This window comes from Myotis myotis, unplaced genomic scaffold (assembly GCF_014108235.1).
Source record: "Myotis myotis isolate mMyoMyo1 unplaced genomic scaffold, mMyoMyo1.p scaffold_m19_p_18, whole genome shotgun sequence".
Taxonomy (NCBI): Eukaryota; Metazoa; Chordata; class Mammalia; order Chiroptera; family Vespertilionidae; genus Myotis; species Myotis myotis.
The window spans coordinates 22,809,922-22,836,600 of record NW_023416322.1 but is presented as its reverse complement, the minus strand read 5'-3'; the positions used below and the strand labels follow the sequence as shown (position 1 = coordinate 22,836,600).

At 46.1% G+C, this 26,679-nt stretch overlaps 1 protein-coding gene across 2 annotated transcripts in view; it reads right to left on the bottom strand.

The window, feature by feature from the left end:
• ASTN1 (astrotactin 1) overlaps positions 1 to 26,679 on the bottom strand; it is a 285,725-nt gene that overhangs the window by 139,023 nt on the left and 120,023 nt on the right. Inside the window, exons 3-7 of one of the 2 annotated variants that reach the window (XM_036344655.1) lie at positions 12,570 to 12,963; positions 11,912 to 12,058; positions 10,726 to 10,833; positions 6,187 to 6,336; positions 4,783 to 4,974 (exon numbers count right to left, since the gene is read on the bottom strand). In XM_036344655.1, the coding sequence (XP_036200548.1) occupies positions 4,783 to 4,974; positions 6,187 to 6,336; positions 10,726 to 10,833; positions 11,912 to 12,058; positions 12,570 to 12,963 (991 nt within the window). The remainder of the gene's footprint in view (positions 1 to 4,782; positions 4,975 to 6,186; positions 6,337 to 10,725; positions 10,834 to 11,911; positions 12,059 to 12,569; positions 12,964 to 26,679) is intronic. The other variant, XM_036344656.1, reaches the window with a different exon arrangement.

The window sequence follows — 26,679 nt, the reverse complement described above, 5'->3', positions numbered from 1 at the left end:
GCAGACCATAAACCTACATATCTTGAAATGACAATGAGGGTCTGTGAAATTGAGAAGATGTGTGAAGACTTCCCAGCTGTCCACATGGCAGAACTGAGGCCAGGAAGGGAGTGCAGAGAAAGGTCACCAAAATCGTTGGTCTGTGTCTCCATAAAAAAATAATCAAACAAACCTACAACCACAACAAAACCCTTAGAAAGTACAGGAAAAGTCAACCTTTGGCTGGATCCAGCTGGGCGTAAAGCTTTACGACCTTAGAGCTTGTAGTTAGCCCAATTTGAGCAAAGACACACCTAGGATTCCAGATCTGGAAGGATTTGGAGAGAACATCAATATGCAGTTGGCAAAGGGCTTCTAGGCACTGAGTTAAGAACTTTAGCCACATTACACTCCCCACCCCAATAGCACAATTCCTAGAAGGGCAAAGGGTGGCTGGAATGGAAAACAGATCAGCAAATAACCTCAGCCCAGGTTCTCCCATAGATTCCAGAAACATCTTCACAAAATCTATGAAACCACCCTCAATAAATTGGGTGGGAATGATATGAAGGGTCACACAACAATGCTCCTTCTTGTTCTATCATTTTCTCTTTTCTAGTATATTAGTTTTCCATAACTGTCATAAACATTACCATAAACATAGTGGCTTAAAACAACATAAATGTATTATTTTGCAGTAGGTCAGAAATCTGACATGAGTCTCACTGGGCTATGTCTAAAGCAGTGATGGCGAACCTTTTGAGCTCGGCGTGTCAGCATTTTGAAAAATCCTAACTTAACTCTGGTGCCGTGTCACATATAGAATTTTTTTGATATTTGCAACCATAGTAAAACAAAGACTTATATTTTTGATGTTTATTTTATATATTTAAATGCCATTTAACAAAGAAAAATCAACCAAAAAAAATGAGTTCGCATGTCACCTCTGACACGCGTGTCATAGGTTCGCCATCACTGGTCTAAAGGTTGTTTTTGGACGCATTAGGGGAGAATCTGTTTCCTTGCCTTTCCCACTGTCTAGAGCAGCCGTGGGCAAACTACGGCCCGCGGGCCAGATCCAGCCCGTTTGAAATGAATAAAACTAAAAAAAAAAAAGGCCGTACCCTTTTATGTAATGATGTTTATTTTGAATTTATATTAGTTCACACAAACACTCCATCCATGCTTTTGTTCCAGCCCTCCGGTCCAGTTTAAGAACCCATTGTGGCCCTCGAGTCAAAAAGTTTGCCCACCCCTGGTCTAGAGGGTGCCCAGATTCCCTGGTTCATGACCCTTCCCTCCATCTTCAAAGCCAGCGATGGCTGGTGGGGTCCTGCCCATATCACATCACTCTGACCTCCTCTTCTACCTCCCTCTCCCAGTTTTAAGGACCCTTGTGATGACATTGGCTGTGTTTTAAAGGCAGCTGTTTAGCAACCTAAATTCCTCCTACAACTTCAATTCATCTTTTCCATGTAACATACCACAGTCACAGGTTCTAGAGGTTAGGACGTGGACATCTCTGGGGGCCCCTTATCCTGCCACACCTGGTATTCAGACAACTGTGCAGGTGATGAGCAGACACATGCCTAACTTTGGAAGACTTTGGAAGGATGCCCAGGGAATGTTCCAGGCCCCAGAGGTGGCTCCTTTGCAGAGACTGAGTGCCTGTTTGTATGGAGAAGTATTCACGTGCCCTTGCCCAGTTCCACCCATCTCCATGGGCGGACCCCTCAGCATGGCTGGGAAAGCACATGTTCCAACACTATGACATTTCCCAGTGAGCTGGAGGATTACAAAAATAACGTCAACTTGACTTGCAGCCAATTCCCACACCCAGCTCGTTGGAGAAAGGCTCTAGGATGGAGTGTGGGAGGTGATAAAATTTTTTGCTGATGAGCATGTGGGATGACCACATCATCCCATGTGCCCAGAGAATCAAGGCGGAAAGAGGGAGCGTTTCTAATTCCAGCATTAATGAAAATAAAATTCTCCGCACCATCATCTCTCAGCTGCTAACCCAAATGAAGACTCTGTGCCTCAGCTCTGTTGTAGGGTTTTGGTTCTTATTTTTAGTCTCCCTCTAAAGCTTTCCAGTTGGAAATCCATTAATTGTCATGGATACTGGGAAGCCATTAGCAGGGGAACTGACCCAAAGTCCATTTCAGCAAGGACTGGAAGTGAGACATCTGGGAGGCACCAAAGATGGAACGGCAGCATCCCTGTGGACATTCAGCTTCCTGAGCTCTTGGCTAAGGAAGCAGTGATGCTCAGTAATGGTGTTGCGTATAAGTTTTGAATGACAAGTGTGCTGGATCTGACATGGGAAATTGACCAGCCCTTTATAATCCCACATCTATTCTGCTTTAACAATAGAGCATAGACTCTACCAAGGGTCGCTGTGGGACTTTGGACAAGTCATGTGCCTTCTTGGGGAATTCGAGCATCGATCTAAAATAAGGAGGCAGTTTATCTCTGAAACCCCACCAAGCTGCAAATACTGATCCCTTCTTTCCACATGTAATTAGTGCTTCCTGCTCTTAGAAACCTCAGAAGCTTCCAAAGCCTTCTGACAATTATGCTTCTCTGAGACATGAGTCTAACAACTGAGATTGTCCCAGGTTCTCATCATTCAAGTCTGTGGGGGGACCAGAGACTACCTCAGCGCATGGAGAGACCCCCACCTCTGAGATGACTCGTTTTCTTTCTTCCAAGCACAATGGATTTGGGTCTGGTGCACAGCCCATCTGTTTGGTTTGGTGTTTGCCTGACAGCGTGGGAAGAGCAGCAAGTAAGCACAGCCTTAAACATCAGATGTTCAAAATGCTGTACTCTCTCCTCCATATGGGGGCCTGGAATCTGCAATGGGCCCACGTGAAAACTTTTAGACCTAAGAAGGTGAACTTTAGATGTTGCAGTGACCCATTACCCCCCTCAAAACATAGAATAATCCTATCTAATAAAGAGGGAATATGCAAATTGACCATCACACCATCACAAAGATGGCGGCACCCATAGCCACAAGATGGCGGCGTCCAGTCCCCTCAGCCCCGCCGGAGTCCCCCAGTCCTTTCAGCCCCGCATGGGGGATGGGGGGTTGGCAGGTACGCGGTGCAGCCAGACCCGCCCTCAGCCCCCCAGGCACCCAGGGCTGGCTAGAGGCACAGGCAAGCCTGGGATGTTGGCTGCCCAGATGCTAGGGCAGGCCTGAGGCACAGGCAAGCCTTAGATGGCAGCTGCCCAGCCACCCAGAGCCGCCTGAGGCTCAGGTAACCAGGGCTGGCTGAGGCTTGTGCTGCCAGAAGTGGCAGCAGCAGAGGTGTGATGGGGGCATCGCCTTCCCCTGATCGCCGGGTTGCCTACTGCCCCTGAGGGCTCCCAGGCTGTGAGAGGGGTCAGGCCGGGCTGAGGGACCCCTCTCTCTGGTGCATGAATCTTCAGGCCTCTAGTCTAGATATAAAGCCTAATATGCAAAGTGTCCCCTCAGGACACTTTGATCACTTGCTATGTCATGTGCTTACCACCAGGGAACAGCACAGAACGAAGGAAGGCCCCAGCCAGCAGCCAGAAGGCCCTAATCACTGGCCAGGCCTAGGGACCCTACCCGTTCATGAATTTCATGCACCAGGTCTCTAGTGGACTATAACAGAAGGACTAAATGGACCTCCTGTACTCAACTTCAGTCCTAGCATCTAAAAAAAAGATGCATATCAGGTGTGTGTGTGTGTGTGTGTGTGTGTGTGTGTGTATAGGAGGGCTGTACATGAGGAATTGGCCCCTGCCTCCAGCAACATTTCTCTTGAGGAGTTGTCCCTACATCCCTTTCCTTTGTTCTAATGCATCAGACTACTTCTCTGGGAAAGATCTATTTGTTGTCCTGAATCTATTGGAAACAAATCTTACAGAGATGACTGTAGACGCCTCCTTCCACAGTGAAATGCAAAGCCTCCTGGAAGGAGGGATCCATACTGCTGGACATCTTGGCGCTTAAGCACTGAGGTCCTGATGTATGACATTGAATGTGGACCCTCTCAGTGAAGCCCCTGCCCAATTTGATGATATAACACCTGAAAGATGTCTATACCCTTTGGACCAGTAATCCTCTTTTAAGATTTATCGGGAGAAAATAACTTCAAATGTATCCTGCATTTATGTGGAAAGATATTCAGTTTAGTAGTATTTATATAAATTAAAAATTGTAAGCATCCTAATTGTCAAATAAGAGAATTATTTAAATGAGCATTAATATGCACACACATAGGGATACCAAAAGGCCATTAAAAAATTATACTACTGAGGATTGTTTAATGTTCTGGAAAACTTTCATGATAGAATAAGTGAAGAAGAATAAAGAAAACACAACTGGACTTTGTGTGCTTGCAGGCCTCTAAACATCATGCATAGACAAAAAATAGAAGAGGGGACATGAAAATTTTAAAATGATTTCTGCAGGAGACAGAATTATAGATGATTATAACTTTCTTCTATAAGCTTTGCTAGATTTTTCCAAATTTTCTACAATAAACAAGCATAAGAAATCTAGCCCTAGTATTGGACATCCCAACTGGATGGCTAATGGGCTGCGGATATCATCCCAAACTGATCTGTGTGGCCAGGGGCTACAATTAGGATGCTCCCCAGGCTTCTGCCAGAAGATGACCCCACCTTTAAAACCAACATGCTCAGGGGCCCACGATGTTGGCAGTTCGACCGGTCTAGGCCCCCAATTGCAGTGGGGTAATTGGGAGGGACTGCCTGGGTTTCAAAAAGGTGATTGCAAGAGGCATGATCTCTGACAGTTACCCGCTGCCCGGCGCTCCCGCCTACCAGTTTCGGGGTCACATTGGTGTTCACAGGGGTCCAGGAGCCGTCGGGCACAGAGGTCCATGGCCCACGGCCCACTGGAGTTCTGCTGAGAGAAGAGAACCACCTGGGCAGGGTTCAGCCAGTCACTAGCATCCAGCTGGCTCCCTTCCAGCAAGATGAATCGGCTCCCTGCAGGGGAGAGAGAGAAGGCATGCCCTGAGTGCACACAACACACACACACACAAAAACCCATACATACACACAAACACACACAAGCACACACACAAATAGAAAATACTCATACACAGAGAAACATACAAACACATAGAAGCACACACTCAAAAATAAACACAGATACATATCCACACAAACACACATAAAACATATATACATATCCACACAGAAATATATACACACAAACATACATATACACACACGCACACACAAACCTGCACACACAAAGAAACACATACATTCATGCAAGCACAAATACATACACACTCTCTGAAGATTAGCCCCAGTCCAAGGCCATTCCTTCTACTAGTTCTGGGCCATCATGAGCTGGTACCCAAGAAAAGTACCACCAAATGGAAGCAAGGCCACCCCTTGGATGTCTCACTGCATTGTCCCCTGCTGCCTTGCACCATGTCATGCCCACTAGGGTGGACCTAAGGGATCCAGGGGCACAGCAGCTCTGTGATGGTCATGGCGCTGCTCCATCAGACCCGGCCACAGGCACTGGCACTCATCCAAGGACAAAGACCTGCTGCCCATATTTACTGGCCATTAAAGAACAGGCCCCCTGACAGTGGGGACAGTCCCCACTTGTTTTCAGCCTTACAGCCATAAAGAAAACAGATTCTAGCAAGTCGCTCAGGTGCTCTGGCCTGAACTAATCCGGGAGCTCTCAGAACCTATATCACTCCTTCATTATAGTGGAGTCTCCTGGATTAGAGTAAATTGTTACTATGGAGTTTTAGTTAAGTTACTACAATTAGGAATTTCTCACCAGGGCATACCAAACTGAGGCACGGCTGATTCTGAAATACCTCTGCTCCTCCACTCAGCTTCTCCCCTATCAGGGGCTACAGGAATCTGTATCAACCTACCTGATCTGGGATGCTCTGCATTTTTCTACCAAGATGGGGGATACTGACAAACAACAGAAATGGGAAACGGAGTGTGCACAGAGAAGAGGTGACCTGTTCAGTATTTTTAACCTGCTTTTTGATTTCACAGTGAACAATCCAGTTTTGTCCTAAGCCTATTTATCTGTGTTTATTTTCCCTTCATCTATAGTCATAGGTAACTATAACCATGACCCTGGCTTCTCTATACCCTCTTGCCGAACCCAAAACCTTCCTCACTGGGAAGGAAGTTGCATCTCAGAAGTGGGCTCACCATCAGCGATTAGGTGCTCAGGGACATGCAGGGTGATTTTGACAACGAGCGGGCAGCTGACATGGGAGGAGCACACCAGGCCGATCACACAGCTGCTTATGCTGATCAACATCAGGGTGGTCTTATTCACAGGACTTCGGGGAGAGCCCACTGAAAGCAAGACAAGCAAGATACGTGGCGGTAAACATCTTTTAGTGAGAAGCCAACTTAGTCTTTTGCTGCCCAACCCAGCAAACAGGGGAGGCAGCTGGCAAACCCTGGCAACAGATGTGTGCAGCCACATGACCTCCGTGACATTCAGCCTCATGGAACACTATGGCATGGGTCAGAATCAGAGGGGACTTGGCCTACTTGTGGCCCTCAGGGTCAACAATGGTCAGTGGTGTGCAAGTCATCTGCAGTCCCCCTGGGCCAGGTTCACAAGAGAAATGATAAAGGAGGGCGTTCTCCCCCTGTCTGCACCTGGCTGAGCTCCAACCTCTTGTCCAAGGGTGGCAGGACCCTGCTTGAACTCCCTGCACTTCCCACAGCTGTCCCAGAGGGCACGCTTCCAAATCAGCTCCTTCACTTCCCAGTAATTTCCTGAGCTTAAGGAGCTTGCACCTATTTTAATAGGTAGGAGTTTCTGCTCTGTAGGGTGTGGGTGGAGGTAACTGAGGCAAATCCACTCTGTATGAGTTGAGGATATTGCAACAGAAGGCTCTCCCCAGTCACTGGGTTAAGGTAACAAATGGAAGCTCAATGAGAAAATAATGGAGCTGGGGAATGAGAAACACTCCCAGTCAGATGGGGATAGGGATGGGAAGGAGGGGTTTTAGTGTGATTTTTGTTTGTTTTGGGTACCAGTGAAGATGATTTCACATGAAGGCAGAACAGATGTGGGAAAGGAAGAAAGCAAAGGGAGTTGCCAACAAAATATGTTGGTCCTTTGGACTTGTCTTGTGGTCTGTGTTAATATTTATTACTGATAGAAATAAAAGGCATCTGTGATATCTGAGAATATGCTGTTTTACGTACTTTTGAAATTTTGAATATATACTTCCTTACAATAAATCTATGTGTGCACAGTCACTACCCACTTTACAGGTAAGAAAATAGGTCTCAAAGAGATTAACCTCATAGTGATAGTTAACACTAACGAAGTATATTGAGTGTCAGGGACCAGGGACCAGGGTCTCGTGGCTCATATCACTTGACAATGACCATCTCATGAGGCAGCGCCACAGAGAAATAATATGTTAGAGAGGCCATAGGGCAGGTCCAGGGTCAAGCTGCTACTAGGAGTGGAGCCAGAACAGAGTGCAGGCCCAGCTGAGTCTGAGCCCTAGCAACAGCCCGATCCCTGGGTCCATGGCTTCACCATCCTTTATGGGAGCAGGTTCCCCAAGTGGGTGTGCTGGCAGGGGCTGGGAGGCAGAGACTCGGGTTGGGGGAAAGCAGGCAGCCTCTGGATCCTCTGTCCCTGGCTACCTGGAGATATTCTACTTAAGCTACTATCTCTGAGCATGGAGTCTATTTCTCCACACTTACTTACAAATGTGGACTCCTGGCCAAACCAGGCCTGAGTAGCAGAACCACTCCCAGCATGTCCCTCTGGCACTCAAGTGCAAATCCCAAACTAGACTCTCCACTTCCCTTCACCCCTACTCCCCTTCCTGCTTCATTGCTCAGCCAATGGCATTGTCATCTACTTGGTTTCTCAAGTCCTAATACTCCCTCATGTCCAACTCTGCCCACCCTCCCCACCACCGACACTAAATCATTTTTCATTCTGTGTTCAGACTTTCCCTCGCCCCCATTTCTCCCTCCCTGCTTATACTTATCATCTCACACCTGGGCAATGGCAATAGCCATCCACTTGCCTCCCTGCCTCAACCTCCCCCACCCTCACCTACCCTCCAGGCTGCCCTAGAGGGACCCTCCACCAGCAGAGGACAGGACAGTGATCTTTAAAGCCTTATCGACTACAGCTGAAAGGTCAGGTCCAAGTCCTGTAGTCAAGGCCATGAGCTTTCTTCTGACGTTCCAGCCGTCCTTCCTGAGCAAACCACAGACCTGCACCATGAGCTTCACTCTAATAAACTAGTCACTTCTCTCCAACTAGACCCTTAAGTTTATGTCTCTGTGACTTTACGCATGTCACTTCCTCCCCCCGTAGAATGCCATTTCATCACCTTGTCAGCCAGGTCTACACCTACTCTTCAGTCTCAGCTCGAACAACAGCACCCTGTAAACACTTCCCTGAAATGTTTAAGAACAAATTCTCACTCATTCCTTGTTGCTCCTCTAGCCCTCAGTACGCCCTGCTGTTACAGCTCTTCTCACACAGTGTTATCGCTGTTACGGCCACTTTCCACTGCTCTCCTGTGTTGGCAGGAACTGGCTACCCATCTTCTTGTCTCTCTAGTTCTTCTGCTTATCAACCCATCATCCAACTAACTTCAGAATCTCCAGTCACTCCTAGGACCACCAGAACCAGAGCAGACTTGGTAACATGGCATATAAGTGGTGATCCTGAGTTAGCCAGCTTGTTTCCCTGCTGTGTATTCATATCCCGAGTTACAGCTGCCAGGCTGAAGTACTTTCACTTGCTTGAAAATACCCTGTTCTTTTGTATCTTTAAGGCTTTTTATACACCACTTTCCTCTATTGGAATGCCCTTACCATAGGTTCTCCTCGTTCCATAAATTTTTTATATGGTATACAACCCAGGTGCAATTATTTTCTCCTTTTTATTTTTTTGCCTCCAGTTGCTGCCAGGTAGAATGTACTGTTCTCACTTCCAAGTATTCATTTTCCTTTATTTATATTATTAAATTAAGACTTATCACCATGCCATGTTTTCATGTTTCTACCACCTATCACACAGCCTGACCCATGGCAGGTAGGTTATGAAATTTCTTGCTGGCCTGATTGATGTATCCAGTTCAATTGAACAAACACTTTCAAGCATCTATCAAAGACCAAATCCTCCACTAGGCACTTTGGTAAAATAAATTAGGCATGCCCATCCCTAAGAAGCTTATAGTCTAGTTAGCAGCAATAAATAGTTGACATGCTAGGAGACCTTGGTATTTAAAAGTAGTAGTCTTGTGCTGCATAGAAACTCACTCTAACTCATTATTATGGTCTTTCTCAAACAGGATTTTATTAAAGCAGAACACATTCTGCTTTGGTGTGGCCTGGGCTGATGAGCCCAGGTTGACTATTTCTTATATATAAATATGTAAGGAGGACCAGAGGGCCCACATTCTCTCCTCAGGGACACCAGAGCATCAGACATTGCATTGCCCAGAGCCCCATCGATCTCTCGAGAAAAATGTTAGGAAGAAGTTTTATACTGATCGCTGCAAAGCCTATGGAAACTGGAGCTGAGGACTTAAAAGGGCTTCCTCCAATCTCTGGGAAGAGTGCCCTCAGTATGAAAGGAACTCAAGTGTAGGCAGGAGGAGCCAACATGTAGCTGCCTTTTGAGGGCACTGGTTTTTGGTTGGGGAAAATTCTACTGGTCATAATATAATGTGATGTTACTCACACATCATCCATGGTATCTCAATAGGCCCTTGCCCAAAGTTCTTTAAGATGAAGTGTTGTGGGAACCTGAGGCTGCCCTGTTGAGAATCCTAACAGCAACAATAGGAATTTCATAGACCTTTGCCGGTCAGCAAAAAAAACAAAAAGCACATTTTAATATAATTCAATCATGACAGTTGCCCTGTTGTTAACCCATTTCCTCCGTGAGGAAACGGAGGCTCAGAGAAATTGTTGTCCTTATCCAATATCACACAGCAAGCTGATTGGTGCTTGAACCCAGACCTCTCTCAGTGAGGATGGTGATGCCTACAAGTCATAAGTAGCAGCCACAGATGCAGTAGCCACATCCGAAGCCACTAAACATCAAAGTGGAGTCACACAGGCAGTGAGTGCATGGAGGGACAACCCTATCGATGCTGAACAGAATAAATGAACTAACCTGGACCCTGCCAGGGGAGAAGAGGGAATTGGAGGTGTGGGCTCCAGTGATTCCACTGGGGAGGGGATTAAAGGGCAAATACCATTACACACATTTTTCAGGCAGGGCCTGGGCATTTTGTTTTCAATAAATTGTTCCTTAATTACCCTGCCCACCCCCATCCCTGCCTCACCCAAACCCAAGGCCAGTGTGGCCAGGTAAGCAAGGGTACATACCCTGTCCATTTTTTCACATATAACACACTTTATCAACTTTTTTCCTATCTCTAAACAGCAAAATATGAGACTCCCGAGGCTTCCAGAAGGAATTGAGAGTCTTCTGACCAAGAAATAGCCTTTCAAACAACTTGGAAACCTGTTTGAGAGTGCCATTATCTGGGAGAGATGAGTCTCCAAAACAGTCCACTCTAGGCTCTTCTTTCTTCCTTAGGACACAGCACCACTTAGAGTCCAAGAATCATTCTGTAAACTGGCTTTGGAGCAGTGAGCCCACAACCCAAACCAGCACCTCTGCAGCTCCCTACCCTCACCTTCCCAGAGCTCCTCTCCCCACACTTCGCTTCCTACCTCGACTGCGTCTCCGGCTCCGTGAGGGGTCAGTGTAGAAGGTCAGCTGGGGGTCATTTTCTGTCTCTGTGCCAGAATCCCCTTCAGGGTTCAGGAAGGCGGAACCAGCTGTAATGAATAGGACCATGGCAAAGAACATCTTCAGTCTTGTGTTCATGGCACCACATCATTGGGCAAGTTCAAGATAAAAATCAATAAAAATGAGAGCAGGTTGACTGACAATGTGGGAGGAGTAACCATGGAATTGGAGCTTCCTGAGATACAGATTTATTGGAGAAATCAACTTTTATATGACATCAATCACTAAAGCCCTCCTTCCACCCAGCCCATGCTTCTACCAAGGAAGGCTATTGCTGACAGCTACCTACTGGGCAGGCCCGCATAGATGGTGGGTGGAAAAGGAAGAAAGGGAAACTTCCCTCATTCCAAGTCAGGCTTCTGGTTGATATGAGACTGGATTTATGCCTTAAGGGGCATATGTCTAGAAGCCTTAATATCTATAGGATATTATATTTTTTCTGGTTCTAGAATTTATATATATTCAATGTGCAGAGAGAAGATAATAAAGAAAAAAACACAAAAATATGTAAAAGCAACAACCCCGATGTCCCCTAAATCTTTTAAATCAGAGAAAAACTGATGTATACCAGTTTTTAACATTTGAGATATATATATATATAGTCTGCCTTTTCTGATACAAAAACAGATGAACTTTATTAAATCTCCCCTTAAAAATGGCATTCCGCTGCACCTTCTCTTTTATGACCTCATTTTTTCCCATGTCATGTAAATGAGAGGCCAACTTTCCATATTAACAGGTACAATCTCTATTGTCATAAATGACTGCGTGGTTGGCCACTGGACAGGAGACAGTGTGCAGGCAGTTAACCAGTTCCCTCTTTATAGACACTGAAGCTATTTCCAATTTTCCTCTCTTTTAAACAATGTGATAAAGAGTCTCTGACAACCACATATGCATATTTTTTCCAATTATTTCCTAAGGGTACATTCTTTTTGATGAAATTACTTGGGCATCAGGTTTATATATTATTTGAGTTTTTTGGTAACTCATACTCAATAGTGCCCCAGAAAAGATTGCATGAGAGTGGTGGTTGAGTATATTAAGGATCCTGCCTCCACCAGTAGGAAAGAATCTACCTGCATGCCCCAACCTCAGACCGGGTACCTCGCGCTTTGTTGTTGATCCGCTTCCTCTGGCTGCTGGAGGTGTGCGAGAGCAGTGTGGCCTGCTGGTGGTTGGAGTCCACAGGGCTGGTGGCGATGATGTTATCTTTGTACTTGTTCATCAGCGACAGCTTGGCATTGTCACTCCCTGTGTAAGAAAAAGTCAAGGCAAGAACTTTGAGAGGAGAAGGTCAGAGAGAGCGAGGGAATCTGCATAAACCAAGGAAGTGATTTTCACAGAATTAAAATAAGGAACCTTTCAAGTGAGAGGTTGGCAGAGACGGAAATACTCTGATTTCTAGGAGACCACAAAGTTATGAAAAGAATGAAGGAAAAGTAATTCCAACTGGAAGTTCAATTAAACTAATTCTGTGTGGATAGGGTCACCAGGTATAGCCCTTTAACTAGATACAGACTGTAGAATGTAATTTGAGTGTATTCACCCAGAACATGCCCTCTCATCACCACAGTCTGCACTAGTCTCTATTGTCTGACATCCAGCTCATTCACATGTTTGTGAGATCTGCTTGCTTTCTGAAAGCAGCTGACTTTGTAACCCCTGAGCAGCACAGGGCTACTTGATGGGCTTAGCATCAGGCCAGGTGCTATGGGAATCTGAGACAATGATGATCTAAACCCTATTCTTAAGGAGTTCCCACCTGGTGTGAGGTCCATGCCAGCCTTCTCATTGCAGCCCTGCAGGGAGTCGAGGGTGCGGGTGACCTGGCTGGCAAAGTCTTCCCCTCCATTCATGCACTCCCTCTGCAGGTGGTGGCGCAGGTCGGTGATGTCATACTCATAGCCATCCAGGATAGGTGTCTCCCGGATGCTCAGGGTGCCACTGGAGTTGTGGCCCTGCACACGGGCATTGCGCAGACTCTCCCGCCCATGCCCGCCGATCAGCACAGAGGGGATGTAATGGATCTCATTGGCCGCCTCAGCGCTGGCACTCTTCTGGGGCTGGGGGACCCGGCGGCGTTTACACCAGCGGCGGCGAGTGTACAGGATCATTACCAGGCATAAGATGGACAGCAGCAGCGCGATCATGCCACCCTGGAGAGAGGAAAGCAGATTGAGGCAGGGGATGGTGAGCTAGTCCCTCAGAGAGGCATTGCCCCTCTGCTACCACCACCAGTCACTCACTAGTTCATTCATTCAGGTGCAAGAAGCACTTGTAACAAGTGTCACTTAGCAAAAAGGGACAGTCTGCTGTAACCTGTGTTTGAGGTGAAAGAAAGATGGGACTGGGATGACCAATGCATCATTTCAAGTGTTCCACAGTTGCTTCCAACTTAGCAAACAATTTGAATAAAGACATCTTTGTGATTGTGTGTGTGTGTTTCAGCTTCAGAAAAAAGGGGAAGGGTTAGTCTGTTAAGGCAAATCTGATCCATGCAAAGCTACTTTCAGACCAATTCTTTTAGCAGTGTGAGGGGATCTGGTTTCTCCCTCTCTCACATCTGAAAATCAATTGTGTACATATTTTTACTCTGGCTCCACCAACAATCAGTGAGCCCTCTAAATTCGAAACCTCAGGTTCCCGATCTGTGTGATGGAGGAGACACCTCCAAGGGTGGTGGTCAGGACTAAGTTAGGTAATAGTGTAAAGTGCCCAATAGAGTGTAACCCACAGAATCAAGGCCATCCTCAGCCTAACCTTAAATATCTCCATCGAAGTGACTGCCCAGCAGGGAAGGCCATGGACCAATCTAAAGGGAAGTTTCTATCCAAGTGTGTGCAGGAACCTTACCATCTGACATGACTTTTGGGTCACCACTGACCTGGGAGATAGCCGCCTCCCACTCCTACTGGCCACAGTGATGCTCCCATTCTCACTGCATCTCCAGGGAAGAGATCAAGACTCCTGTCCTAGAGTCAGGCTGGCAGGAGAGTTTTCTTCTGAACCTTATGCTCCAAGTCTACCCTCTGAAGCCATAACTTAAATACCAGGAGCTGTGAGTTTGTCAGATATCAGGATGCAGTGCTCCGAGATCGAGCCCCTCCTTGGACACCTACCCAGAACAGGGCTGGGAGGGAAACTCTGGCAAGCCTGTGCTGCTCAGCACCCAGAAGACATAAATTGTCCTGTGCACAACTGTAACCACTCCTTTATTTGGTCCATGTCTCTCCAAACCTATTTCATTACGTGGGGGTGTGCCACATGGCTCTTCTCTTGATCAACCTTGGGCTTCAATCACTGTAGCCCCGTCATACAGGCTGGAAATGAAAACCCCACAGGCTAAGTCAATATTATTCCCCCATACTTCTTAAAGGGGACTTTTCCCAGTCTCATAATCATTATGTCTTGGATTTATAAAGTTTCTCTCCCCGTAAATCTTTCCATTTACCCTCCCTCTCCTATCATCACTGTGAACAAAGAAGCATGTGCATGCACATACACACACAAACATATACCAACAACACACACACAAACATATAAAAAAACACACACACACACATTCACAAAATACCCCCCCCACACACAGAAACACAAACACACAAAAACATACACGAAACACATACACACATACACACACACACTCACACACACACGATGTTGAAACTTTTGAACAGGCAGCACAGAGGAGCTGAGACAAGAAGCAACAGAGTAGCTGCCAAGTGACAGGTCACACCAGGTGGCTTATTGGGGCCTCCAGGTTTTCAAATGTCTCTTTTATCTGTGGAACTCCTTCTCCTAGTGAAATCTCTTATGCAAATACAGAGCAAGCATAAACATGAAGCTGCTCAGGTTATGGCTGGGGTGAGAGTCCACAGCCACGAATCCTGGCTCCTTGCTGACTCCCTGCTGCCCTGTCCTCCACCCTCCATCCGGGGTCCTGAAAACGTGCACACAAAGCCTCTGGGGCTTCAAAAGTGATGTTCTGAGCCCGCACCAGTTTGCAGAGAGGGAATGCTGAGTCCAACCCAATAGGTTTTCCACAGACCAACCCGTGTCTCAGAGTCAAACCCATATCCTTTCCTTCACCCCAAACTGAAACTGCAACAATAGGTAACTAAACCACACAGGAAGAAAAACTTGCAGAGTGAGAAAAGTTGTCAGACACTGAATTAGGTCTGTGCAAGCAAGAGGTAATTTCATTCCCTAAAGAGCTCTAAGAGTAGCATAAACATCCATCTCTGAGGAATGGTTTAAACACCATCTTTCCTGCACACACAGACGTTTCGGGAGCCCCTTCCACTCGCCCCTCCCCCCAGCCCCCAATTCTCCTTTCAGATGGCCAATGCAGGGCTGGAAGATCAGTATTAGGTTCTTTCCTGATATTATCCCATATAATAAAGAGATAATATGCTAATTAGACTGAACAGCAGAATGTCCACCTGGACATCCTTCCAGATGACCGTCCGGACGACCTTCTGGACGAAGCTGGGACTGCGAGGGCTGGCCAAGACTGAGAGGTGCTGCGAGGGCAGGCTGGGGCTGGCTGGGGCTGTGAGGGCCGAGCCCTTTGCATGAATTTTGTGCATTGGGCCTCTAATGCAGGGATAAAAAGAGAACAGTTGTCTATTATGGGGTCTTACTGTGTATCAGACATTTGTTTCAATTGCTCCACACTTTTAACTCTAAGGGGTAGAGTTAAACTATGTAATTAGATTACATGCTCCCTATTTTACATTGAAAAGGCTAAGGCACAGTGAGAAAAACACACAGTAAAACCCAACTTGCCCAAAGTCACACAGCATATGACTAGGACTGAAATGGGAACAAAGAGACTGCCACTTCAGAGCCCCTACTCTAACCCACGTGACCACAATCATCCTGAATGAGTTTCATTCCTGGCATCTACACTAATAAAAGAGAAACATGGTAATTGGCGTACGACCGCTACCCTTTTCATTGGCAAATCAGCGAGATATGCAAATTAACTGTCAGCCAAGATGGCGCCGGCAGCCAGGCAGCTTGAAACTAACATGAGGCTTGGTTGCCTCAGTGACGGAGGAAACCAACGTTCCCCGCCTGCTGCTGCAGGCCTCTGAGCGGGCAGTTTAAGAAACTCTGTAAAGAATACCGCCGGACTTCAGCCAACAGATTCACAACATTGTAAGCAAAGGCCAGAAACCTACTTTCAGCCACAGAGGCCTAAGAGCTGGAGCCAAGACTCAAAGCTAAAGCTGGCCCAGAATAAAAAAAAGAAAAAAGAAAAAAAGGAGCAGTTGGGAGCTTTAGTCACCCCCAGCCTGAAAACAGCCCTCAGCCCCTCACCCAGACTGGCCAGGCACACCAGTGGGGACCCCCACCCTGAAGGGTGTGTGACCAGCTGCAAACAGCCATCAGCCCCTCACCCAGGCTGGCCAGGCACCCCAGTGGGGACCCCCACCCTGATCCAGGACACCCTTCAGGGCAAACCAGCCGGCCCCACCCTTGAACCAGGCCTCTACCCTATATAGTAAAAGGGTAATATGCCTCCCAGCACCAGGATCAGCGGAGCCATGAGGCCTCCCAGCACCGGGATCAGTGTGACAGGCGGCAGCGCCCAAACCCCCTGATCGCCCTGCGGCTCTGTGTGTGACAGGAGGTGGGGCCACAACCTCCCTATCCACCCTGCTCTGTTCGTGACAGGGGAAGGTGCCCCAACCCCCTGATCAGCCCTGCTCTGTGCCTGATAGGGGGGAGCTCCCCAACCCCCCCACCCCCCCACCCCCGCCCACGGGCCCTGCTCTGTGTGTGACGGGGTAGAGCCATAACCTCCCCATCGGCCCTGCCCTGAGTGTGAGAGTGGCGGCGCCCCAACCCCGATTGGCCCTGTTCTGTGGGTGATAGAGGGCGGTGCCCAAAACCCCTGATGGGCCCTGCTCTGTGTGTGACGGGGGCAGCACCCCAACCACCTGATTGGCCCTGCTCTGTGCGTGACAGGGTACAGAGCCCCAACCTCCCTGATGGGCCCTGCTCTGCGAGTGACAGGGGGCAGTGCCCCAACCCCCTGATTGGCCCTGCTCTGTGTGTGACGGGGTGGCGCCGCAACCTCCCCATCGACCCTGCCTTGAGTGTGACAGGGGACAGTGCCCCAACCCCCCAATAGGCCCTACCCTGATCGTGACTGAGGGTGGCATCACAACCTCCCAATCTGCCCTGCTCTGTGCATGACAGGGGGCGGCGCCCCAACTCCCCAACTGGCCCTGCTCTGAGCCCGACCAGGGGCTGCACCTAGGGATTGGGCCTGCCCTCTGCCACTCGGGAGCAGGCCTAAGCCAGCAGGTCGTTATCTCTCGAGGGGTCCCAGACTGCGAGAGGGCACAGGCCGGGCTGCGGGACCCACCCTCCCCCCCGAGTGCACAAATTTTTGTGCACCAGGCCTCTAGTATATATCATAATCCTAATTCCTCCTACATCCAGCCTAACTTCTTGAAGGAAAGAGGAACTATTCAAAGTGCCCATCCAGCTGACCGTGGGTCAGACAGCACTGTCATCAACACACATCCTTGGACTAAGCACCCACAAGGTGTTCCACTTAGGACCCATCAGCAGTGGGAAATCCACATCCCATTTTCAGGTCATACATTGCTCCCTGCCTGGAGGAAGTGGTTCTCAACCTTCCTAATGCCGCGACCCTTTAATACAGTTCCTCATGTTGTGGTGACCCCCAACCATAAAATTATTTTCGTTGCTACTTCATAACTGTAATTTTGCTACTGTTACGAATCGTAATGTAAATATCTGATATGCAGGATGTATTTTCATTGTTCGCAACCCACAGGTTAAGAACCGCTGCTAGGCCCTCAACTTAGTTGAATTTCAACAAAGAAATCTGTGTTCTGGTTCAACTGTGAGACTCACTGAAAATCTCTAGGTTCAGCTCCTCATTTTCTGATAAAGAAACAAGGCCCAGAGAAATGGCAAAGCTAGACAGTGCCCAATTTGTTCTAGACCAAGACTTTCATTCACTGCTCTTTCATGGGACTGTTTTGATTAGGTTAATGTGAAATTCCCATTTCCACGTGTCCGCCTAGGCACTCAGGACTAGTTTATGTTTATTTTGTCAAAAACATGATGACTTAAAGGAAGCTAGAACACACATTTTCATTTGGCTAAACCAGTGTATTTAGCATCTCTAACTTGTGCTGGCAAAACATTTCCTCTGCTCAGAGTAAGTGATTCCTGATGATCTCAACTCTTTAATAATCAGTTACCAAGAATGAGTTCCAGACACCAGGTGAAATAGCACAGGCCCTGGAGCGAAGATTCTCAGGTACTCACTGATGTCGTGGGGTAGTTTCTCTGCTTCTAGAATCCAGATTTGTGGCAGGTGCCACAACATTTTGATACAGCTTATCGATTATGGATTATTACATACACTAGAGGCCCAGTGCATGGGATTCATGCACTAGTGGGGGGCGTGGCCTACAGGATTGGTCTGCTGTGGGAACGCCACTCACCCAGGTCAGCCAAGGGGCTGTGGACCTGCCCTCTGAGCGGCTGCTCCTGCTATGGAAGCGCCTCTCATCCTGGTCAGCTGAGCGGCCCTCCCACTGTGAGAGCACACTGACCACCAGGGGGCAGCTCCTGCGTGGAGCACCTGCCCCCTGGTGGTCAGTGCACGTCATAGTTACTGGTCAAGTGGTGGTTTTGATTATTCTGCCATTTGGTCGCTGGACTTTTATTATATAGGATAATACTACACATACGTAATGCTATGCGATATTATTATGTAATTTGATACTAATATTTTATAATAATGATTTGTAAAATCACCACACACAAATTCTTCTGAATTGCTTATCTGCCCTATCCAGAAAGAAAGTCATAAGCAGGCTAAACACATTCATTCATTCATTCATTCTCTCTCTCTCTCTCTCTCTCTCTCTCTCTCTCTCTCTCTCTCTTTCTTTCTCTCTTTCTCTACTATACTAGAAAAAGGCACAAGTGTAGCCTCCTGACCACTTTTTACAGAGACAACTTGGAAATCCAGTGTTCACCTCTGATTACTTTTACAGTCCTATGATAAACTGTAGTTCTTTGATATTATCATTACTTGTGATCTCTCATACTTCCACAGAGGATTTTTCAGCAGTTTCAGTAAAAAACACATATGATCTAGGATTTTCTTTCAAATCATCTAATGAAACAAAGAGGTGGGGCAAGTGGAATGGAAAGAAAGCCTGGGCCACCAGCTGTAGCTAGGAGCTTCCTGATAACCAAGTTGAAGAAAGAAAGGAAAATTGCCCATATCTTCTTGTCTGACAAAAGCCAAGTCTGTTGGGAGGAACAGACCTGCTCCATGCATTCAACTCCAAACAGACTTCCACCTGGATGTGAGCATGAGCACATGACAACATAATGGATCTATAGAAAGTGCTAAGAGTTCTTGACACACGCGACTCTGGCTCTGAGTTTCTGTAATACCTTAGCTGTGTTCGGAGCATATTCTTCATTTATGTGTCTTAGTTTGCTTTTATGGCATTAAGAACAAAACAAAATTAAGAAACATCTGGATCCAAGTGAAACAAGTTGCAAACTATGAATCTTAAAAAATACCCCTTGCCAGTGTGGCTCAGTTGGTTGAGTGTTGTTCCATGCACTGAGAGGTCACAGGCTCAATTCCCAGTCAGGGCACATGTCCAGGTTTCAGACTCAATCCCCAGTAGGGGGTGTGCAGGAGGCAATGGATCAATGTTTCTCTCTCCTTTCCCCCCTTCTCTCTCTCAAATCAATAAAAACATATTTTAAAAAATTATAATAACACTGACTGCATGATATGAAATTATTTTGCTCTTTGTTCATCTTTCCATGAGTTTTCTGATTATTCTATTGATTTTCCTCAACACTGAACATTTTGTAACTAGAAGTGCATTTGGGGCATATGAGAATTCCACATCTATTAACAAGTTGCTTGCAAAAAAAGTGGCATTTAAAAATATGTTTTTCTTTAAAAATCAATAAATCGTTTCTACTGGCTTTAACAGAGATCAAACAAATGAAATCGGCTTTTATTTTATTATGACACTGACATTTTTGGCACTTACCCTAGAGAATAGCATGAGGTTTGTCAGGTAATTTGCAGACTTTAGAATCTTTTATATAACACCGATGGTGATTGCCCAGGGATAGAACATGCTTGGCAGATCTCCCTTCTATGCTTAGCCCAGTCATGTAGGTCAACCACAAGGCCATCTCATTATCTGACCTGTGTATTGGTTCTGGGTATGGGTCACGTCTCCCTCCCTTAGTTAACTCCTCCTTGTCCTTCAAAGTGAATTTAGTGACATAATCTCAGAATATGATTCCCTAATCTCGCTGAATTGCCCATAGAACCCTCCATATGACTCTAACCACAAGGACGTTTACCTTTGATGTGCTTGTCAACCTCATCTAAGTTTTAGACTTCATGAGAGCAGGAGCCATCAAGGTCCAGGGTTAAGCCCAGTGCATGGAATATAGCAAGTGTTCAATAATTGTAAAAGAAAGAGGCGGAAGGAAGGAGAGAAGTAGAGGTAAACTTTGAGTATATTTCAATATGGACATCTTCTATGGGCCTTCAAGCAAAGCTTATATAAGTCAGTTGCTTATGTGACTCATTCATTCAATTCATTCCTCAATCATTCACCAAGTACCTACTCACTTTAGCAAGGCATTTTTCTAGTGGTCACTGTTATGGGGATTCTGCCATAACTAATACAAGTATAGATCCTAATCTCATGGAGTTTACACTAGAGTTAGAGAAAATAATCTGTATAACTCATTTTTAAAGGTAAATGCAGGCACAAAGGAAGATAAAAACAGCTCACAGGGGCTAGAAGGCAGTCATTACTCTTCTTCTTCCAAGAGAAGAAACTGGGACAGGTAAAGAGATCTTGGACTAGAAGGTACTCTAGGTATCATCTCAGGGGTGAGAGGAATCCTTCTCTTACCCCAAATCAGTGTCATATGATCCCTAGATCTCAAAATAAAGAATCTGGATCTATCAATGTCATCAACACTTAGGATGTCACCTGGATTTTGTGAACCCTTGGCAAAGAAATGGAAAAGCTGAGATTTGTTTCCAGCTACCATCTGTCAAGGGACTACAGCCAATTAATCAGCTCACATTTCAAAGCTGTTTCACCCTAGGAGGAACCAGAGGAGTGAATCTGAGACATAATTAATTATCCCTCAAGACAACTGGACATACTGAATTCCAGTGATATTCCAAAGGGAATTAAAGGGTGGCTAACAAAATAAGATTCAAATAGACAAGTTTGGTGGCTCACATCAACTATTTCTCCCCAGTAACAAACCCGAAGGTCTGGGCACAGGTCCCTTCTCATGTATGACAATGATCACTCTCATTTGTCTCTGGCTTTCAAAGGAAACAGACCAAGAGGAGAAAAACTAATGCCCACATGGGCAATGCTGGCTATATTCTAATCTACATTCAAATGGGCCAGGGATAAGGAATGAATGAGGTAGATAGGTGACTTTTCAAAGTCTCATCCAACCCTGTGTTTCTATGAGCCCAATGGAAAATCAGACCCAAATTACTAATAACATGAACATCACCAATAAAACAGCAGGGCTAACCAGTGGAATGATAGCGCATAACTTTCTGGAGCTACCTGAGGCCTTCATCTATCAAATGAAGTGATTGAAAGACCTGAATCTTCCAACCTGAACATGCCCTGAGTGTAATACTGGTCCCTGTAGAACTGGAAGTAACTTGAAAGAGGTAAACCGATGGTAGAGAACATGTCTGTGAGCAATTCCTGCCCAGTAAAGCCAGAAACTGCAGACCACGAAAATAACGGGCCCTCTCCTTCCAAGGTGGGCCAATGAAGTCCCCATAAGCCTACCTACCCACTTCCCCAAAGGCATAATAAGGCCTTTGAAATCAGATGATGTCATTGAAATTGTAGTAACAAATTCTTGACCTTGAGGCTCCTTTTACTGCCAGAAGGCATCACCTAAACTAGAAGAGAAAGCTCCATGGTTTGTTCTTCCGGCAAATTCTCTTTTCTGTGATGGCTGGTGAATAGAAATCCATTATCCCCTACCCGTCTCCTTCCCAAATGGAAGACGAGAGAAACACTTCAAGCATATTAAGTACAGAGTTCAATTTATAAATTATTAGGAGCATTACCTCCCCTTGAGGGCTTTCAGAAGTCTTTAATCGTGTGGAAATGCCTTCCAGTTGCCATGGGCCACCATATTAATTAGGAGGCCTCAATATGTCCTCTGGGGCTTCTGACGTGAATTGCACATCCCACTGGCAGGGGACAGACCCGCCTGCCAGGTTAGCCTCTCACTGGGGCATGATGCCAATGCAGCCTGCTGTCGTGAGCTGCTTCAAAACCTCTTCCCCATTCTTCTAGATCAAGTATCCAAAGCTTAGGAAAGAAACAGGATGTCTCTCCAATATCCCCTCTCATTAAAATGTAATTTGTTGGGTAAAGGTAGGGACCAGGCAATTTTCCATAAGCAAGAGGCACACTCTAAGAATAAGGGTCTTCCAGGTCAGGCAGGTTGACATTTGAGGGCCCTTCCAAACAAAGAAACCAAGAGCATGGAGTTTTCTCAGGAAGAAACTCAACTGTATAGCTTTACTTTTTTGTTTCTAGGTCTAAAAGTTTTAATTCTGTTAGGTTTGATCACTACCTATGTCTTTAATCTGGAAAGTTTGTCTTCAGTTTCTTCATAAGACTTCAGGAGTTTCATCTAATGACAGCCTGAAGCCCTACAGGGAAGTGGCCGGAGGCTAGTGTGCTGGAGTCAGCCTGGGCTATTTCAAGTTGTTCTTTCAGATTCTTTTTATAGAGCTGCTTTTTTGGTTTTGGGATTTTTCTTGCCTCAGAGCCTTCACTTTTCTGTCCCAGAGCAAAAGCAAAGGAGTGCATTTGCTCATAAGTTGCTCAGAGCTGTCTAATCATTAGCAGCTTCAGGGACCTGTCCTTTGATTTGACCTGTCTATCGTTTAATGAGAATGCTAAGGCCAACTGACGCTGAGAGAAGTAGGGTGAGAGAGAAGCAGCTTGTTATGGGATGAGTTTTCTAGGTCCAAGGCGACCCTAATAGATCACCTAATTCCAAAGAATGGCCTAGCCTCCTGCAGAGCTGGCAGCAGTGAGGAATCAGGTGACAGGGGCAAAGCTGCAGTCTTCACATCCCTCTAGATCAGTGGTTCTCAACCTTCTGGCCCTTTAAATACAGTTCCTCATGTTGTGACCCAACCATAAAATTATTTTCGTTGCTACTTCATAACTGTAATTTTGCTACTGTTATGAATCATAATGTAAATATCTGATATGCAGAATGGTCTTAGGCGACCCCTGGGAAAGGGTCGTTCGACCACCAAAAGGGTCGCGACCCACAGGTTGAGAACCGCTGCTCTAGATGTAGACTTCACCATGTTCTGAGATGCTGCTGCCTGGTCAGACATTATGATGGAACCCCAATCGGTGTTAAGACAACACCGATAACCACGTGTGCGGTTATATGTGTGCATGCACATGCATGAATGGGTGACAGGCAGGCTAGGACAATGGTCGGCAAACTCATTAGTCAATAGAGCCAAATATCAACAGTACAACGACTGAAATTTCTTTTGAGAGCCAAATTTTTTAAACTTAAACTATATAGGTAGGTACATTGTTATTAACTTAATTAGGGTACTCCTAAGGCTTAGGAAGAGCCATACTCAAGGAGCCGCAGTTTGCCAACCATGGGGCTAGGAGATAAAAGGGTCCACACAAAAGCAAAAGCACCCCAGGTCACTGTCTCAGCAAACCCAGGGCAGAGCTGCATGAGACAGCCTGCCTCCATGGGCTTTGTGCATCAGCCCTGCAAATCTTCACGAGCCAAGCATGAAGCCAATAAAGAAATACTCCAGCTGGGTAACACTCAATGCCTACTCTTGGCCACATTCCCTTCCTCCTTTCCTCTTCGTTTTTATGCAGTAGGTGATCTTCATGAAATAAAATAATAACAATAATCTGCTCCATTAGGACCAACTGTTACGGGAATTACTGAACAAGTAACAGAAGAGGCAGCTGGCACAGTATATGCTAATGACCATTAGACTTTAACCCTCTTTCTCTCTGAACATAATGGAGTTGTTAAACCCTTCTTCCCCCCATTTCCTCAAAGTCAGACAATCCAAGTCAAGGGGAAGAGAGAAGGTCTCAGAGATATAGTCACTTCGTGGGCAGCAGCTGGAACTGAGCAAATAAAAATCACTATTCAAGACTAGTCACTGAGGGCAGACCTTAGGCAAGGTACCTGGGGAGGTGGGGGGATTCCAATGCCCTGGGGGGATTACAAGGCTTCAGATGAAAACAACTGGGAACATAAGGGAAGAGAGATTCAAAACGTCAAGATTTTTCTGATTTTGGTACATAATCGCCAATGTCACTCTCTGAACTAGTGAAGATTTAAAAGGTCTGTTTCTTCCCCAAATACAGACTGAGATGGGCCCTTAATGGCTGTACTATTCAGAGATGATAGTTGGGACAGGTGGAAGGCCCTTCACATTGTGTGGGATTTGGTCACATTCTTGTCCCACACAGAGAAGTACAACCTTATCTTCATAATTGCCATTAGGTCTGGTGTGTCATTGCTTAGGAGTCATGCCTGGTCTTCTCTCACAGTGGGATCTCCAATGGCACCGAACCTCTACTGAGAGAGGTGACAGCCATACATAGCTGATGGTTAGTTTTGTGAATATCTTAAATGCTACAAACCATTGTGAAAGCTGTTCTCAGCTTCCTACAGCAATCCAGCCTATGTGCTCAATTCCTCCCCTGAATCCTGCTTTATTTTGCTATTCTAGGCACAAACTGCCTTATTCTTACATATCACATATTGAAGAGATAATTATATTATTTTATTTAATCCTACCCACAATTATAAGCAGAATTACTATTTCCATTTTTAAAATGAGGAAACAGAGGATAAGAGGGGTTAAATAACTTGCCCAAGTTTTTGCAGTAGTATGAGGCCAAAGATTCAACCACTGATCTTACTTATGTATTCCATGACCATGAGTAGAAAGGGGCCCACCACTGTAGTCTGGGTCCTGATTCTAGAACTTCCCATATTCTTTAAATTAAGCCCTGAATGGCCTTGCTCCTACACACATAACTCTTGTGGTTATGCAAATGAGGATTCCCAAACATCCATACTCAGCACTGTCTACACTGCCTGCCACAGAAGCCCCAATCTTTTTCTGTTAAGCTTATCATTGGGTTGACCAGATGCATAATTTCAAGCAATAATTTAATTGTGCCATGGGTGACCATACTTGTCAGACTGTCGTTTTGAAACAGGCAGGGAAAACCTATAGAGAGATCTGTTCTTAAGTAGATGTTTTCTAAGTGAACTCTGTTGTCTCCAGGGTCTACAGGCAACAGATGCTCACTCGTTTCCTTGAGAGCAGTCTACCACCCATGAACACGACTTTGCTGTCTATTTGCTGTCTGCAACCCCTTGTTCTGGGATCAGAGATCTAAGAGGAATGGTAGATGTTTTCCACAATGTAACAACACATGTAGAAGACAGACTGGGAAGAAAATCTTGAATTTGAACACTTTCAGGGAAACTGGGAACTGCAACTCAACAAACTGCTGGCCAACAGATTTGGAGAAGGTAGGAGAAACCCTGCAGGTCAGTTTTTGCGTTAGGTACCAAAGGGTAATGGTCATACCCAATGCAAGTCATTCAATGTTGGTCACAGAGGCTAACAAAACTCATCTGCATTGCTTTCTGCTTACAAACCTCCTTGAACTTGTCACTGATCTGACCCACAACACTGAGGAAAACAGTGAGCATCCACAGTCACATCCCTCTAACACTCCAGCTGTAACTCAATTTTGGCATCCAAGGAAGATGCATATTAGAGCTAAAAAAAATCCGAGGGGGAAAAAACCCAAGAGGGAATTAAGGACTAGAGGAGATGACGTACATGTACAATTAGCACATCATACACTGAAATCCCTTCCAAGACCTATTCCTTGCCAGCAAACTTTGGCATCAAAGGGGGTTGGGAGAGAGAAGACTGACAGTTACAAGAGTCTCATCTTGGGCCAAGCACAAAGTGCTATGGCTCTTATTCCTCCCCCCACCCTGCCTTAAATTATTAGAATTCAATTTTTTTCTGGAACTAATCAAGCCCCAATCTGGGAGAGGCCTGGTGTGTGAAGGCAGCTCTGAGAGACACTGCTGTTCTCATTAGGGCAGGCTTCGTTAACCCACCAGCTCCAACATCAGCGGCAGATTGTCTTTAACTAATTACATTTTCGCTAGGAAAGCCATTGTACAAGTCTTCAAATCCTTCTCATCATTAATTTAAAAAACACACACACAAAAAAATAAAACACTGCCCTGCCCTGCCTCCTCCCTCCCTGGCACCCTACCCACCCCTCACCACATGCTGTCAGCTCTGTCCTAGTTTTCTAGTTTTTTTCTCTTGTATTTGGCATTAGTTGGGGGGTGGGGTGATAAGGTAGAGTAGAGACCCTGGCACCTGTAAGCCTGATTTCTTCCCTAGCTGACCAGGGCTCATTCTGTTCCTGGCCAGATGCTAGGCACATAAGCCAGGAACTTGGGCACAGGTCCAGGCTCATCAGCAAGGATGGGCCAGAGCAAAGGGAAGCTGGAAGCTGAGTCCCAGCTCTGCCCTGCCCCCTTGGGTACAGACAAAAAGCCCAACACTGGTATTGTTTTGATTTACTAATCAGGAGCTTGATGATGAAGAGTGAATCCATAGCTCAGTCCAATCCGGCAAGAGACACTCACGTGACAGAAAGGAGGTCAGGGTTTCTTGCTTCCAAAGCAAGTAATGAGAC